Genomic DNA, 17,455 nt, shown 5'->3' with positions numbered 1-17,455 from the left:
GGCAAAATCAAGGGTTGATTGTATTATATTGTAAATGTATCATACTATAAAAATAATTAACAAAGGCTTTAACAAGTATTCTATTTCATAATCAAAAAGCTTTGAGCACCACAGATGTAGAAGAAAATGTACTAATGTTTAAATTTAGGCTTTGACCGACTATGGCATTAAAAGGAATGTGAGCCTTACCCTTGCCTTGATTAATTACAATCTACAGACCTTGTACTGAATTTTCTGAATACATGCATTCCTCACGAAAAATATAGACAGGATTTATGATGCATTTTTGAGTTTCATTTTTATACATTTATAGAGTTGCATTGTAATCATGCATACTGTACTGGGAATATTCTACCTAAAGAAGTGAAGCTGTTCTTTATGTTAAATCTGGCTTTCCTCCTCAGAAATGAGAATTTCTGAGTGAAAGCTATATATAACTTCAATTGAATTAATGGTGCCGTTAGTGACTGTGAAATGTAAATAATTAACATTCGTTGATCTTTGCCCTTATAAAGAAGACAGAAATTATAATAATTAAGAGTAGGACTTGGTCAGTTCTAAAGCTTGCTTGGGCATATTATAATTATTAAAACATGATCAGAAAACAAAATGTTGACTTACAATGGTGGCAGATACGAAAGTACAGTATTGTTACTTTTATAATGCAGTCTTGTAGATGCAGCCTTGCTCTCTGGAACTGCTTAAGACTAAAGCCCTTAGTATCATTTTGTTTGTAAATTCATGCTATCAGAAACTTGCAACTATGGTTTGGATCTAGTGCATAGAACTCCACCCTGCCAGCTCCTCATCTTTTTTTCTTTATCCCCATACTTGTCTTCCTTCTTCCTTAAACTGTAAAATATTTTATTAAAGGTGAAGAGAGAGTTGTAGGAAACATTTTCTGCCACTGTTGGATTATTTGGAAGACTTATAGAGAAAGAATGTCTATTACCAGGCAATTATCCAACTGATTTTGCCAATTCTTAATGCTGTAGATCCTATTGTGAGGGGGAAAGTGTAGAGATGAACATAGGAGTTTCACTGTCAAGTCATAACTCTTAGGTATTATAAATGTTGGCAATCATAACACTTAAGGGAAAGTGGAGAAGAAGTATTACAAATGGTGGCAATCATGACACTGAAAAGGAAATGGAAGAAGCTTGGAAAAACTTGGTAATGTGGCACTAATATGAATGCTAGATTTTGCACTGCTTTCAAGCTATTAATTAATTCCTCCACATGTATACGTGGAGTAGGAATAGCTTTATAAATTATCCCATCAGAAAGAAACCACAGAAATTTTGCACTACACACTTGCCTATCTGCATCCCACAGTTTTGTGGAAATTGTTTAACTTTTTCCCTTTCAGTAGTATTGGGATAAAAATAAATTACTCTTCCAGTAAAGAGTTTAAGATTTACTTTTCCTGTCCTCACTCTTTTACTACAAACAAGGCTCCATCTAGTGGTTGAATGAAAAACAGAAAGAGGAAAGTAAACCTATCAGGAATCAAAATTTCCATCTTTAAAAGATTTAGCTCCAAATCCCACAACTTGGAGTAAGACCTTTTGAACTTATCTAGGAGTAAAAGACCCTTTGAACTCAGTGAGACTTATTTTGAAGTGGAGCTGTATTGTGTTGCACTCTTCATATCATGGCTGCTGTTGGGGATTGATATGATATGTTGTTTTTCCCCCAGATAAGAACAGATAAACATAGATTACCATCCCTTGTTCAAAAGGTTGCTTATACTGGCTTTGTGTGTAATTATAAGTTTGTATTTTGTACATATTTATCCTGATCTATGTGCATATATAGGAGGGAGAAATAGATGTTGCATAGAATTGCTTGACTTGGTTTTAATTGAATATTTTCTGCTAACACTTTCCCCCACAGAATTTCACCAATTATTCTACTGATAGTGGTGCTGATAATACAAGTTTGTCTACAGTATTAAATGACTTAGCAAAATGGAGTCACTACACACTTTGGCTAACTGCAAGCACAACCATTGGCAATGGAAACCAAACCAGTGATATAATGCAATTGTACACAGATCAAGATAGTATGTCTTTTTAAAAACCTTGTTTATTTTTTACATATTGAAATGTAGTTTGTAATATGTTTTAGAAGTTATACTGATTGGTAAGATTTGGTTGACAGAAGGCCAATACACAGTCTGGCCTTATTATTATTATTATTATTATAGCCTTTTGGCTGAAGAGCGGGGTATAAGTTATTATTATTATTATTAAAAATCTATATTTAGGATTATTCCCAACCCTCATGATTTATGGTGCTCCTTCAACCAGGGATTTGGGTGGATGTAAAGGCACCAGGTCCTTCTGATCTTGGAAGCTAAACAGGGTCAACTCTGATTAGTACATGGAAGGGTGACTGCCAAGGAATACCAGGAGCTGTAGGCTATATTTCAGAGGGAGGCAATGGCAAAGTACTTTGAAGTACTTGCTGCCTCAAAAAGCCCAATGAAATTCATAAGACTGCCATAAGTGACTTGAAGACACATGGATGTGCACACTTTCTCTCTCTCTCTCTCTCTCTCTCTCACACACACACACAAAGGGGGAACCTATATTTAGGTCATACATGAATTTGATATTTTTCAGTGAGCAGGTTGACACCTGGGATGTCAAACCACTATATTCCAAACTTTACCGGTTTTTAGCTTATGTCCATCTGAATGGGTGCACTATCATAGCTGATCACTTGCTGGGGCATTTGCAGCCTTATTGAGAATGCAGTTGCATAGACAGCAGACTTTTCTAGCCAATTGCATTAGCTGTTGCCTTTTAAAACATTGACAAATCTTATTGTGGGGGAGAAAAATAGTTAATCAATGAGAATACGCATTCTCCTTAACATTTAGTTTGACTCTTACATGAGCTGTTTCTATTGAAAACAAAAGTCCATCAATTATTTGGGTGAAACAATATTTGTATAAATCCAATAAACATTCTTATATGCAAAGTATATGAGTTTATAACCAGGTTTATCTACTTTGGACTGTATGAAGGATGTTTATTCATATAAAAATACTGAAGACTGAAAGCAAGATGTCAGAGTGGAGGCTAATTCTCTGTACATTATGTGGAATTTCTTTGGAAATATCACTGAGTTCAATAGGACTAACTTGTTTATATGGTGCTTATGATATTTTGCATATACTGTATCTGTATATAGTGTACCCTTTGTGCAATCTCTACAGATAATATACCTTTTTTCAAATTTGTGCTACAGTTCCTGATGGACCTATTGAACAACTGGCCTATCAAAATGTTTCTTCCACTGCTGTAAATATAAGTTGGATGCCCCCAATCCAGCCAAATGGAGTTGTCTTCTATAATGTTTCACTAGAGATACAGGATGCTCAAGGAAACCCTGAGATTTGGTCATTCATTTCATATGATACAAATGTGATTATTAATCAGCTAGAAAAATATACCAGTTACCTTCTAAACATCACTCCAGCAACAGAAAAAGGGCCATCTGACATACACACCACTAGTTTGTACATCACAACTGAAGAAGATGGTATGTTCTATATTTTGTTTTATTATTTTTCCTTCCTAAATTTTTGTTTTCCCCAGGCTTGGACAACATCTCATCTGAATCACACTTTTAGGTGATGTATGACACATCTTATAGTATACCTTCTAGTCATGGTAGTTAAACAGAAAATTTGAAGTCTGCTGTTGAACAAATGTTTTAGAATAATCAGAGAGAAAGAAATAAGTGAAAAGAAGTTGTTCAAGTTAAATGATTTCTAAGTATTAAGCTCTGCATTGCAGTTTCAGAATAAGACTGCTGCATTGAAAATGCATCACTATACCTCTTAGGTTTGTGAACATATGAAAAAGAAGCCTGCGGTCCTTTGTACATTATGTGGGAGTAACAACTCTTGAACTCTTTTATTTATTTCAGAATTTACATATAGGATTGGGCTATATTTTAATCTTCAAACTATCTTCAGTGTTCAATATTTGTCGTGTTGATCAAGTTGCATACTTGTTGATAAAGTAGCACTTTTGCTTGTGAACAAAACCAATTTAGGGTAGACTGAAAGATATTGGAATGCTGATATTAAAAATCTTAATCCTATTAATATTGTTTGTGAGATTTTTGAAAAAATACATTGAAACAGAACCAGGAAGTCTGTAGCTCTCCACATGTTGGACTGTAATTCCTATCAACCCCTTCCAACTTTGATAGTGGTGGAACGATAGTGGGTCTAAATTTTCATCCTCCCTGGTTTGGAGAGCTAAGGGTTCCCATTCAACAGATTTACAATTAGTTTAAAAACAGAAATGGCAAACAATTACTGTTCTCAAAGATGTTTTGTAATTTGAGAATATTTCTTTGTGTTAATGTTTGTTAATTTGTTAATATTTGTTAATGTTTACTACACATATAATTTATAATGCTTATTTCTGCTGTTTAATATTTGCCTCATTATTTATTGATGCAGTTCCAGATTCTGCACCTGTTATGAAATCATACAAAAACCTTTCATCTACCTCAGTAATGTTATCCTGGGATCCTCCAGTCCAGCCAAATGGCATCATAATAAGCTATGACTTAAAGCTACAGGGCCCAGAAAGAAATGAATCTTTCACTACCTCCAATAATTCAATCATTTTAGAAGATCTTTCACCCTTTACACTGTACAGTTTTTTTGCTTCTGCAAGAACTATAAAAGGACTTGGGCCGTGTGCTGTACTAATGTTCTCCACAGATGAGTCAGGTGAGTGACCAATAACGATGTAGGATAATCAATGATTGCAAATAAAATATTGGCACTTTTGCTTGTGATCAAAACCAATTTAGGTTAGTCTAAACGATATCAACTGTCCCACAGTCATTGAACAGTGATTGAAACCCAAGTCCCCTTGTTCCTAATCCTAAACGTGATCCCCTAGAATACTGGGTTCATCTGAAAGGCAGCTCTTTCAAATATTGAGCAATTCCTCAGAATTTCCTTTAATGCAGCATGTGGCTCAACTCTCAGCAAGAAAGCAACCATCTCGGTAGGTGACCCTTAGTCAAGTGGGAGCAGGGCCCAACCAGATGTCACTTCTCTTATGGGGTGTTACCCTCTGTGTCTGCCACACATACCTAGCACTGGTCTTGTGGTTGTGCATGTACATCTAGACAAAGTGCATCACTTCTCATTAGCATGGCAGCCATTTCTCAGCCATAATGAGGACAGAAATGCTGCATTTACATCTTAATTATGTATGTGTACTTCTGGTTATTAAATTAAAGTCTTCATGTGAACATAAGCAAGCTCATGGAACAATTCAGATCAAGCCTGTTTACAGATATTTTTAGTTAGTACAAAATGTTACTACTGCAAACATTTTAAATGACAAAATGCTAGGAAGAAGGAGACTGTATCAGCTGCACTGGCTGTGTGCATTTGAAGGAGATATTAATTCTTGCCACTAAAGTGCTAAAAGGTTGGAGACCAAACTACTTGAAGATACTTCTTGTTCTTTAAGAACAATGTATTTGTCTGAGACAACAGGCAAGATGATTTTCTCTGTAGGTATAGTACAGATGTGCAACTTCCTTTTCCTCTCTATGACTGCATCTGCATTACAGAAATAATTCAATGTGGCACTTTAACTGAAATGGCTCAATAGAATGGAATTCTGAGATTTGTCATTTTGTAAGATGTTTAGCCAGAGAGCTTTGGTTCCACAACAAACTACAAATCCCAGGATTCAATAGCACAGAGCCAAGACAGTTAAAGTGGTGCCAAACTGGATTATTTCTACAGTGTGGATGCGGCCTATCTGTGTTTTCTTCAGGTTTTAAAGAGATGTTTTTATGGCACATGAAAGAAAGGTTTAATATACTGGTTTATAGGATGCAGTAGCTGACGGTTTCCATGTCAGTAGAGCAGTGCATTTGCTCTGGGTTTTAGTCCAAATTTTAAAGTTGCTATCCAGGATACTTAACCTGCTTTGTGTATATGGATTAGCACCATGGATAGCGCTTTCAAATTTTGGGTTAGAACCTAGAGCAAATTTACCACCAGCTGCCAGTGTATTGCAGTGAGTTCTACAAAGTATCTGTGGATATTAATAGCATACAGCATTGAAGCTAAATGAAATTTCTTTTTACAGTTCCACTGGCTCCTCCTGAGAATCTGACAATCATTAATTACACATCTAACTCTGTGTGGCTGGAATGGAATCCAAGCCCTCAACCAAACGGTATTATTAGAACATATGTTTTCAACATTTTTGACAACAGTAGTCAAACGACATATTATCAAGTACGTACCATCTATATTTTATGTAGATAGATCACAGTTATAGTCTTTATGAATGAATATCCAATGAACACCAACTATTAGTTTAGATTGATGCATGGAGGAAAATTTACACAGACAGGCCCGCGTAGAAGGAATGAGACAAGATCTAAGGGAAAGCAATGAAACTGTTAAAACTGCAGATAGAGGAATACTATGGCTAAATATGCATTTAGGAGATAAGCTTTGACAGGAGGTGGTAGTTTCCCAAGGAAATGGCTTGACATATTAAGCATAGGGATTCTTTCCTCTGGCATTAAGAGCTGAACAGCATAAAAGAGATAAAGAAAGTGTAGGCATTTAAAAAGGATCAATCAAATTGAACTAAGATGTTTTAGACTGTGAGCTGCTCCTCCGCAGAAGCTCAGAACTGCTCTTTAAATTTTCCCAGATTTTCAAACACAGTTTGAAGAACTGGACAAAAGCGAATCCACCTCTTTACTTTTCTCTCATATCACTTTAAACCGTCAACATGCTCAGTCATCAAACATAACATTTAGATTCAGAGAATTTATAGAGAAAAGGTAAATGTAGTTACATGGGAAACAAAAACATAAGGATTTTTTTGCTGATTTTTTCTTTGGGGGAGGAGCTGGTGGGATGTTAACCTCCATAGTGTCAGATTCTTGTAATTCATGCACATACCATGTACAACTACAATAAGCCTGTGCATTTTTCTTTTGTATGTCCTCATACTTTGTTTTTTAGTGTTACAACCCATACCATTTAGAAGCTTACACAAAATGGCAGAAAATATGGGGAATTTGATAACAATATAGAAGAATGTTATATCCAAGCACCACAAAACACCCATTACGAATTCAAAGAAAACTTTATTCGGTTTATTTTTTAAAACAAATTTAAGCAGAATACTGTATGAAAAAAATTAGACATGTACAAATACATCCAGCAGCCTTAAGTATGCATTAGATTTTTCATGGCCTCACTACCCTTATCATAACGTAGAAGAGTTTCTCCCAGCTTATCATGAAAAGAACACATGCTGTGTTCTGGAATGATTTCTTTCATTTGGAAACAGTGGTAGCTTTGGAGTCTGCACAGACTGTCTGTAGAAGGTATACAAATAGATATGTTTGTTCATAGTTTGAATGTGGACTGTCCACTTTATTTTTCACATTTTTGTCAGCCACCTTTTACATAAAGTAATCTTACATAGCCTTTGATGTACTTGTATTATCAGTGATATAAATGTTCTTTTGAAAATGTATAGTTTATTTCTTGTTGCACAAAAAGTGTTGATAGTATCAGAGAGTAAGTGCTGAGCACTGCCATAGCCTTATCACCTAAGCTATGACAATAGGCAGAACTAGTCTCTGAGAAATGAGAAGATTCAGTCCTTTGCTGTTTCCCAGTAAGCAGACGAGATGTTGAAGAGTGACTTTCCACCTGCAACTGAAACTGAATCTGAAAAACTTCATTTTTTTCCTTGCTTCCCTTCATCATACTAATTGTCCTTGAATATGATTAAGAAATTCATAGGGGAGATAACTTTACCTGTTCTGTTTCATTAAGAGGATGAGTTTACCTACCTGTCACTTGGATCTGCTCTCCATGCAATAAAGAATATATTCAGGCATGTTCTGAGCAGAATGCAATGATAGCCATGATGGCCAAAAAAAAAAAGGGGGGGGGAGGATGAAATCCCTGTGTGAGGGGGGTAGTAGTGGGGTGCCTCCGCTTTAAGGAGAATACACGAGGTCTGCTGATTCAAATTTCTCCAAACCTGTTCTACAGCCATATGTAGATATATCACCACACTGAATACTGTATAACACTTTATGCAGCTGATGAATCATGTCCACAGAAGCTTATGTCATTATAGGTTTGTTAGTTTAACAGTATTACAAGACAGTTACTTTTGTAATTTTATAGAGAATAGCAATTTTATAGTAATTATTTTCTTAATCTAAGAACATTTCAGGTTCTCACAATGAAACTAATATTCTTGGACTAGAACCATTCAGCATTTATTTCATCAGCGTTTCTGCATTCACAAAAGTTGGAAATGGCAATCAATACAGTAATGTTGTACAGTTCACAACAATGGAATCAGGTTAGATTGTTTAAAATGCAGTGATGAATGTTACTTGTTTTCATGACTGAAATACATTCTCTCCAAAATCTTTAAATATACCATAAAATACTTTTTGTTGTTGTTGTGTGCCTTCAAGTCATTTCCAAATTATGGCGACCCTAAGACACACTGACTCCCACAGGATTTTCTTGGCAACATTTGCTCAGAGGAGGGTTGTATTTGTCTTCCTCTGAGGCTGAGAGATTGTGGCTTGCTCAAGGTCACCCAGTGGGTTTCTATGGCCAAACAGTGGCTTGAACCTTGTCTCCAGTCATAGTGCTCAAACCACTAAACCACACTGACTGTCACTTTTCACCCCCTTATTTAGCTTGCATCTTTGTATCAGTAACAATCAGATTTCTCTCCTGACCTTAAAATAAGTAAAATGCTGCAGATTACTTCTGTCAGTTCTGTTTATTTCTATACTAAGTGTTTAAATTTACAATTTTTAACCTGATGCAATCTATTTGATGAGTTGAAGCGTCTGGATTTGGATCATTAGGATACCCAGTTGAGCTGTATGTTTTGCAATGCCACTGTAAAGGGTACACTTTGCTGAATATGCTCCATGTGCTAGAAAACAGCTCTGTCCCCTACACTGGGACAATGGCAGGCACTGAATGTGGCATGGAGGAATAAACAGTACTGTAGCCACTTGGCCTCTGAGGCACAGCCACCTCCTGATCTAACCTTCCCTCTGTCTTTCAGCCAGATGATTACTGTGCTGTGTTAAAGACTAGCTAAGGCAAACCTTAGCCTTCTAAACTTCTACTCTCCAGTGGCATCACTAGCGGTAACCTGGTGCAATAACTCATGGTGTCACCTCTTCCTCCCATACCACACCACACAAAATCCTTTGTAATTTTTTTGTATAAAATTACCTTCAGGCTATATCTGTAAGGTATATATGAAACAGAAATGAATTTTGTGTTTAGACTCGAGTCCAAGCTCTAAGAAATCTCATTAAATATATGCAAATTTTTCAAAGTCCAGAAAAAAAATCCAAAATCCAAAACTTTTCATCCTAAGCATTTCAGATAAGGGAGACTGAGCCTGTAAAGTAGTGCTGTGTTAAAATCAGAGCTTGGAAGTAGCTAGTTCCATTCTTTTTATTAGTTTGCACCCTTCAGTAATAAAGACATACATACATACATACAAGTACATTCTAATGCAACTGCCCTTTCAGTTTAGTAGGAATGTTAACCTCTACTAAATGCTTCTCTTTGAAGCTCCAGATATTGTCCAGAATATCCAGTGCACTGCAACCAGCTGGCAGTTAGTTCTAATCCAGTGGGACCCTCCTTTGAAGAAAAATGGGATTATTACCCATTACATCATAACGTTTGGAAAGAATTCAACCATCATATCTTCCACTAATGAAACAGTGCATACTTTCAGAGACTTGTTATCAAATACCTCTTACCAGTTTAAAATAAAAGCTGCAACAGCTGCAGGGGAAGGCGAAGAACAGACATGCAATGCCAGCACATTTCCAGAAAAAGGTAAAAAATTCATTTGATATTCTTTAGTGATTTTCCTGTCTCTTTCACATTCACTTTGCTGATCCATTTCATGAATTTGTTTCTCATTTTGAGTACTCAGAGAATATTCATTGTTTCTTGTGAATTCATTGGCTAAAAACTAAGATGTGGCTGTCAGTATTTTTTTTAAAAGCATGTCTTGTTGGGAAGATAACTTTCTACAGTGTTAATTTAAGAAATTCCAGTTTCTTAAATTTACTGGAAAGTCAATATTCTATTGTAATGATGAATATTTTTTTCCAAGTAAATATGCTGAAACTGATTCTAGTAACAATAATAAGAAAGTGGTTGTTTTTAGGTCAATGTTTTCTTAACTGTGCGTTCACATGAATTATTTTTCTATTTAGTAGTAGCCAACCAGAAACTGGAGATTCATGATTAGGAATGGAAACAGTTTTATAGTTGTTCTCAGCTTCTTATTTATGGTGGTCTATGTTAGTTACAGACACATAGCCAACATTGAGTCACTGCCAACGGATTTATTTTTGACACCAAGTGAAATCAAATTAGGCTCACTGTCTCATTGCAAAGTCTCAGTGCAAAGCCTTTGAAAGGGTTACTAGGTTGTTTTAATATTTGGTCCATCACAACAGAATGAAATGGATCATGGAACATGAATAAGAACATAAGTATATGCATGCATGCTGTATTATTTAATTTGTTATGCCAAAACATACATCTGAGGATATTTTGCTTTCTTTTATAGAAGAAGTGTTTTTATTTATAGAAACTGCCCTATTAATATAAAAATTATAAAGCAGTTTACAAAAACCAGTGAAAATAAAACAAAACCAACATTACAAAACGTCCCTTTATAAACCAGATAAAACCAGCAATGAAGTAGGAGGCCATTGGTCTGCTTATGAAGGGAGCTTTTCCAATAATCCATCTATGCATCTATCACATTATTTATATGCTACCATTCTAACAGGCTGGGATTCAAAGCAACTTACAAAAAGTCAGAATGCAAGAAAACACTCATGGTTAAAAACATATTTAAAAAGATTAAAACAGTATTAAATAACAGAATTAAAACCAGTTAACCAGTTACTTTAAAACAGATTAAAAACAGTACAGTACCATAAAAATCATTTTTGTTAAAATCAGTTTCCACAAGCTTGCTGGAAAAGAAAGGTCTTAATAGTGGTGCCCTCCCATAGCATCCCGTACAGAACCCTTTGTCATGCTTTTTGTACTCATGTTACTCATAAATCATAATTCCTGTGTATCACTGAATGTAATGGCAACAGTTACGACTTAAACAACTAGCAAAATTAAAATTATACCTTTAAATTACAGTGTCATACACACAGCCTCAGTGGATTTACATATACATAGTTTCATTTTGTTGAAGTGAAAATTTGGTAAAAGGTGGTTTTCTTTTTTAAAGAAAATGTAAAAATAATAATTTTTTAATTTTTTTAAATTTAAATTTTAAATTTAATTTATTCAAACAACCTGGGGTCTCTCCTTTCTCTTCCCACCAAGCCTCACCCCTCTCACACCATCTCTTCATCATTTTAAGGAAACACATGGAAAATGCCACAGCTCATTTCTGCCAAAAAGCAGATGTTTGAAGAGCAGTGGTGCTGCCCCCTTTTAGGTGTCACCTGGTGTGGTCCTCACCCCCCTAGTGATGCTACTGGGGCTTAACCTAGTGCTGAAAGTCAAACAAAGAGGGAGCCACCCTAAATTCCTTAGGCAGGGAATTCCAAAGTGTGGGGGAAGACACAGAGAAGGCCTTCACCTGATTTCTCACCAATCATGCCACTGAAGGTGGTGGGATAGAGAAAAGTGTCTCCCTTGCAGATCTTAGAGCTTGGGCAGGCTCATATGAGAAAGGACAATCCATCAAATAGCCTGGTCCTGAGCTGTAAATACTAGAATATGGCCACATAGCCCGAAAAACCCACAAAAAACCAATTATTTGAAGGCTTACAACAGAAACAACATGTAAATAATAAATAATAAATAAAATCTTTATTTATATCCCGCCCTTCCAAGAAGATCAGGGCGGCTTACAACAATGCAACAAGTGCAAACAAATACAGGTTAAAAACACGAAACAATAACAATACACAGTCTAAAACAATAACAAAGGCCCCGTTAGCCCATCCTCATGGCCACGGAAGAGGAGGGAGGCCCACAGGATATTTAGTCGGGGAATGCCTGCTTGAATAGGAAGGTTTTGAGGTCCTTCCTAAATTGGGCCAGGGTGGTAGATGAGCGGAGCTCCGTGGGCAGCGTATTCCAAAGGGCTGGGGCAGCTGTGGAAAAGGCCCTTCTAGAGGTAGAAGCTAACCTAGCCCCAGGCACCTTCAGCAGTTGCTGCCCAGATGTTCTGAGGGTGCGAGGCGGATTGTATGGGGAGAGGCGGTCCTTTAGGAATCCTGGGCCCAAGCCATTTAGGGCTTTATAGGTGATAACCAACGCCTTATATTGAGCTCGGAAGCGAATGGGCAGCCAGTGGAGATCTTTAAGCACGGGTGTTATGTGGCTGGTCCTGGATATGCCAGTGACCAGCCGGGCTGCCATATTCTGTACCATTTGAAGCTTCCGAGTTTGGTATAAGGGTTGCCCCATGTAGAGTACATTGCAGAAGTCCAATCTCGAAGTTACCAGAGCATGTACAACAGTTTCTAGGTCCCTCCGGTCCAGGTATGGGCGCAGCTGGCGGATCAGCCGAAGCTGGTAACAAGTGCTCTTGACCGTCGCATTCACCTGAGCAGTCAGGTGGAGCGACGAGTCAAGAAGCACCCCCAGACTGCGCACGGAGTCCTTCACAGGGAGCGTGACCCCGTTCAGGACAGGTGGAACCACCGCCATTCCCGGACCGGGGGAACCTATCACTAGTACCTCCGTTTTCTCTGGATTTAGTTTGAGTCGGTTTTTCCTCATCCAGCCCATTACTGACTCCAGACAGGCCACGAGAGGAGAGACGCCATCCCCAGTCACTGCATCAGTCGGAGACATAGAGAAAATGATTTGGGTGTCATCAGCGTACTGATAACCCCGCGCCCCATGTCTCCGGATGATCTCTCCCAGCGGTTTCATGTAAATGTTAAATAGCATGGGAGACAGAATGGCCCCTTGAGGGACCCCAGTTTTAAGGGGCCTCTCGTCGGAGCACACGTCTCCCAGCTGCACCATCTGGGACCTCCCGGAGAGGTAGGAACGGAACCACTGGAGCGCAGTGCCCCCGATTCCCATCTCAGCCAGGCGCCCCAGAAGGATACCATGGTCTATGGTATCGAAAGCCGCTGTGTGTATACTATATATAGAGGGGGGGGGGGGAGAGAGAGAATGAACGAAATAAGTCAGAAGTAATCATGAGAGAGTATATCATCCCTACACAACCTTATTTAGCATCATCTTGTTTCCATCAATTAACTCAAGTTACTACTACTGTAAAGTAAGGTAAATAATTTTTGTCTTTTTGTTTTTTAAGCTCCCAGTGCTCCAAGAGAGATAGCTTTTTCAAATGTACAAGCAACAAGTGTGACCTTGAGGTGGCGAATGCCAGCTACTATCTTTGGCTACTTTCAAAACTACAGGATTACTACACAGTTACGCTCTACTTATTGTGATAACTGGGAAGCTGAATGCATTGAATATGAGAAAGAGCAATATTCACATCTTGTTGGTGCTCTTACAGAAGAAACAGTTTATGATCTTAAAAAATTCAGATGGTACAGATTTAAAGTTTCGGCAAGTACAAATGCTGGATATGGTGGTTCCACACCTTGGATTTCTACACAAACTCTTTCTGGATGTAAGTAAGAATAACTACTATACCTCATCATATTAAATTGATATCATTTCTAAGAATAACAGGACTAATTCACACTGCACACAAATGATTATACAATTACCTTGTATTTGTCTAATAGTATTATGTCTGGATAATCATTCAAAAATAAAGAACCCATATGGGGGAGGGAATTAAGTATACAGATGAAATACTGTATAAAATATATATGTTGTCATAAAAGAGGAAGGAAGTCCAAGAGCAAATAGAGTAGTTTCTGCTCTCCACACCTTCTTCAGTTTGCATAGGTATACATTAACAAAATAAATAATGGAAATTCATAACAAAAATATAATTGAACAAAACAGGATATAAAATATATATTTTTAAAAAATGTTCTCCATGCACCAATGACTTAATAAGATTTAAATTTTAAAAGCTTAAGCCTTCAAAACAGCAAGTATAATATCGCTTCTTAGCTCCATATAAGTTTGTTCTAACTAGAAATTTTAAAATAGGTTTATTTCTCCCAATTCTGTGAAATACTATACAGGAAAAGTGTTACTAGACAGCATTTCTAGGAAAAATTTCTCATGCTTTTTATATTAATAATCAGAAACAGCTGCTAATCTAGAATTTTTCAGATTGTGGAAATTATTTAAAATTAGCTAAAGCAAAAGTTTATTGTCATATTTTCCCTTTAAATAAAAATCCACTTTGGATAGGAACTGTTATCAAGAAATGCCTTAATTAAGTCACTGTTGTTTACAGAAATTTATTTATACGAAAGCATCAGAACTTATCCATACTTGTATATTGTATTTTTGTGATGGATGGGTTCATAATACAATAGTATTGTATACAATATTGCTAGCAGTATTTTTCATTCAAAAGCTTACACCAAATCTTGACATTGTTTCCTTAATGTAGGAGATATTAAAAAACTGTTTTTAGGTTTTATGGTACATAGTCACAGTACAGACTGCCCAAAAATGGTGGTCTGCAGCAGGTGCCCATTTTAACTCCAGAGGGATGCTCCAGCTGCCAAAACGTGTGACGTCCCTCCGGAATAAAAATAACCTGGTTCTTTTGGGTTCTTTTTGTGACACCCGAGTTACGTCGCAAGTGCGCCACTTACGCAGTCATGATGTAAGTGATGCACAGCAACATGCAGATGATTGCATCGCTTACGTAAAGATAGCGGACTGCATGTGGACAGGAAGCCACCATTAGGCTGCTGCCCACATGTATTAGGGTTCTGGAGCGTGCAGTTGCTGCATGCTCCTGAACCTTAGTTTCAGCAGCAAGGTGGCACTTTTGGCCCGTCTGTCTCGGGCCCTAGTTTAGGTGGCAAAAATACTTACAGAAATCAGCTTTGGGTTATAAACAATTCACAATTTTGCAACAGTATTTATGGATAGATTCTTTAACATTTTTTTATACATTGCTAACAAAAAAGAACAGTAATATTGGTGTTGTAGTTGTGTCACCAGGGCTATTTCTGCTCCCATGGTTAGATAGATAGAGTACTCAACCTTCTGTTTTATAGATTATCCTCTTAGGAACTGTCTTTCTGTCTCATAAAAGTTTGATGGTACTGTTATTGCGGTGCTGATAAATTATATAGCTCGAGTTTGCAATGGAATCTGCTTTATAAAGAACCCAACTATGCTGTTACCATAATATTAAACCATAAGTTTATTTCACAATAGGAAAAGAAATGTTGACAGCTGCAGCTTTTCATAACATGGTGAGAAAAGCAGTTCATGTTGAAATTCTCTCTTTCATTTAACTTTTACACATAATAGTTTTGTCTTCTTTGCATCTGGTTGTTCAGAAAACTGAAGCCAGAAATGGTAAAAAAAATCATCAAAATTTTTTCCTGACATACAGTGATGTAGTACCTTTTCTTGCTGAATTTCTACTTTAAACATAACATTAAAGTTGCATCAGTCTTGCCCCCCTCCCCCCAAAATAGCAATGCTGGAAACAATGCCTAAGTCTAGTTAGTCCCAAATATAGTTCACTGATTAAAACAATGAGAGGTGGGTAAATGAACACTAATGTAAACTGAACTTATTCAATGGGTCTATCATAATTTGGGTGTATGTCAGTGACTCTTCCTCATTCTTCTTGTTTTCTGTTTTTAAGATGCAATCACCACAGACCTGTACAGAACTTTTCTGGTATTGTTTCTTCTAGTGTATAAATATACTTCATGAAGACCATTAGTTCATTCAGAAGATAAAGTAAACACAATGAACACCAGGGAGGGATCAGTATTGCTCCTGCAGGTTCTACCCTTGGCCCCACATGTTCATCCAATCCTGTGCAGAACACTCAAGCATGTACAGTGCACTCGCACCATACGCTGGTGCACTATACGCTGAAAGCCACAAGGGAGCCTGCGGGAGCAAGCGGGGAGCAAGTGGCGGTGCATCATATTAAGCTCAATGGGGCATTGTGCCGCCGCACCATGCACAAGCCCCATTACTTTCAATGGGGCTCAAGCATACATGGTTTTTTTTTTATGCAGGGGGTCTGGAACGGATCCCCAGTGTATAAAAAGGGCGCACTGTATAAACTGTATTCTTGTTGATTTCTCCATCAATACAGACAATGGACAGACAGAGCCTTGTTACCCAGAGCATGTAGACTTGTAGGATCTGGTTAGAACATAGGATTAACATGTGGATGTTGGGGCAGGCTGTACAGACCAGCCATAAACACTGGCATGGGGGCAGAGTGGGGTGTGGCATCCGCACAATGCGCACCCCGACTCTGCCCTCATGCCGATGTGACGCCGCACGCTGGACCACACAGCAGGTTGCATCACAGCACCCCTTTGGCATTTCATCCAGTGCCAAAGGAGTGCCAAAAAGCCACAGCACCAGCAGCTACTGCACCCTTTTGATGGTGCAGAAAGAAACTGCTTTTTGCAGCTCCTTTTTGTGCCACGGAAAGGTCAGATCGGGGCCACAGCATGAGGTTGCCATGGCCCCGATCTGGCAAAGAAAGAGGTGGTTGTAGGCCACCCCTTAGGGGTAGTCTGAACAGCCTCATGATCTCTCAGTAGCTGCTAATGCAGCAGGTACACAAGAGTTGTTGTGTTTATCATTAAATGTTTCCTTTGGACAGGTAGGAAAAGGCTGTTTCTAGCTGTGTACTACTTACTATGCCTAATAATAAGTAACTTTAAGGACTGCAAATCAATTTTTAAGGTTCTATAGTACATTGCCCTATTCCCACTTACAAATAAATCAGTTTGTGATCTGAATCAATGGATCGATATGACAGCGGCATGCGGTTCACACTACTGTATATTTGCCCCAATTGCATTTTCTTGTTGTAAAATAACTAACTTCTCGTTCACATTGTTCACTTATTTGATTCCAAAGAGACCCTCTTCAGTGGACAATCATCTGATCACATCATACAAAAATCAATTCTGATCTGCATCCTGTTCACACTTGCACTGAATTGATTTATTGCAAAAGACATAGAAAAACGAGTGTAGAAAAGAAGTGCATTAAATGGGTCTAGCGCATGGCCCCCCTCTCCAGCGATTCAGCTCAAGTGTGCACAAGGGTGATTTAAACCAAACTGGTTTGCAAACTGGTTTAAAACATAGGGAGAATGAGGCCATAGTTTAAGTGGCAAAAATGCCCATAGATATCAATTTTAGGCTATAACAATTCATAATTTTAAAATAGTATTTCTGAATAGGTTCTTTA

At 37.7% G+C, this 17,455-nt stretch overlaps 1 protein-coding gene across 1 annotated transcript in view; it reads left to right on the top strand.

Moving 5' to 3' along the window:
• The window catches only part of PTPRQ (protein tyrosine phosphatase receptor type Q), a 126,862-nt gene that overhangs the window by 56,217 nt on the left and 53,190 nt on the right, over positions 1-17,455 (top strand). The window contains 7 exon segments of the mRNA XM_042467980.1: positions 1,897-2,065; positions 3,259-3,552; positions 4,487-4,762; positions 6,150-6,301; positions 8,270-8,411; positions 9,662-9,934; positions 13,422-13,745. Coding sequence (XP_042323914.1) covers positions 1,897-2,065; positions 3,259-3,552; positions 4,487-4,762; positions 6,150-6,301; positions 8,270-8,411; positions 9,662-9,934; positions 13,422-13,745 — 1,630 coding nt within the window.

The sequence above is a fragment of the Sceloporus undulatus genome, chromosome 5, assembly GCF_019175285.1.
Source record: "Sceloporus undulatus isolate JIND9_A2432 ecotype Alabama chromosome 5, SceUnd_v1.1, whole genome shotgun sequence".
NCBI lineage: Eukaryota > Metazoa > Chordata > Lepidosauria > Squamata > Phrynosomatidae > Sceloporus > Sceloporus undulatus.
Note: the sequence above shows the minus strand (reverse complement) of the source record. Positions and strands in the feature narration are given on the sequence as shown.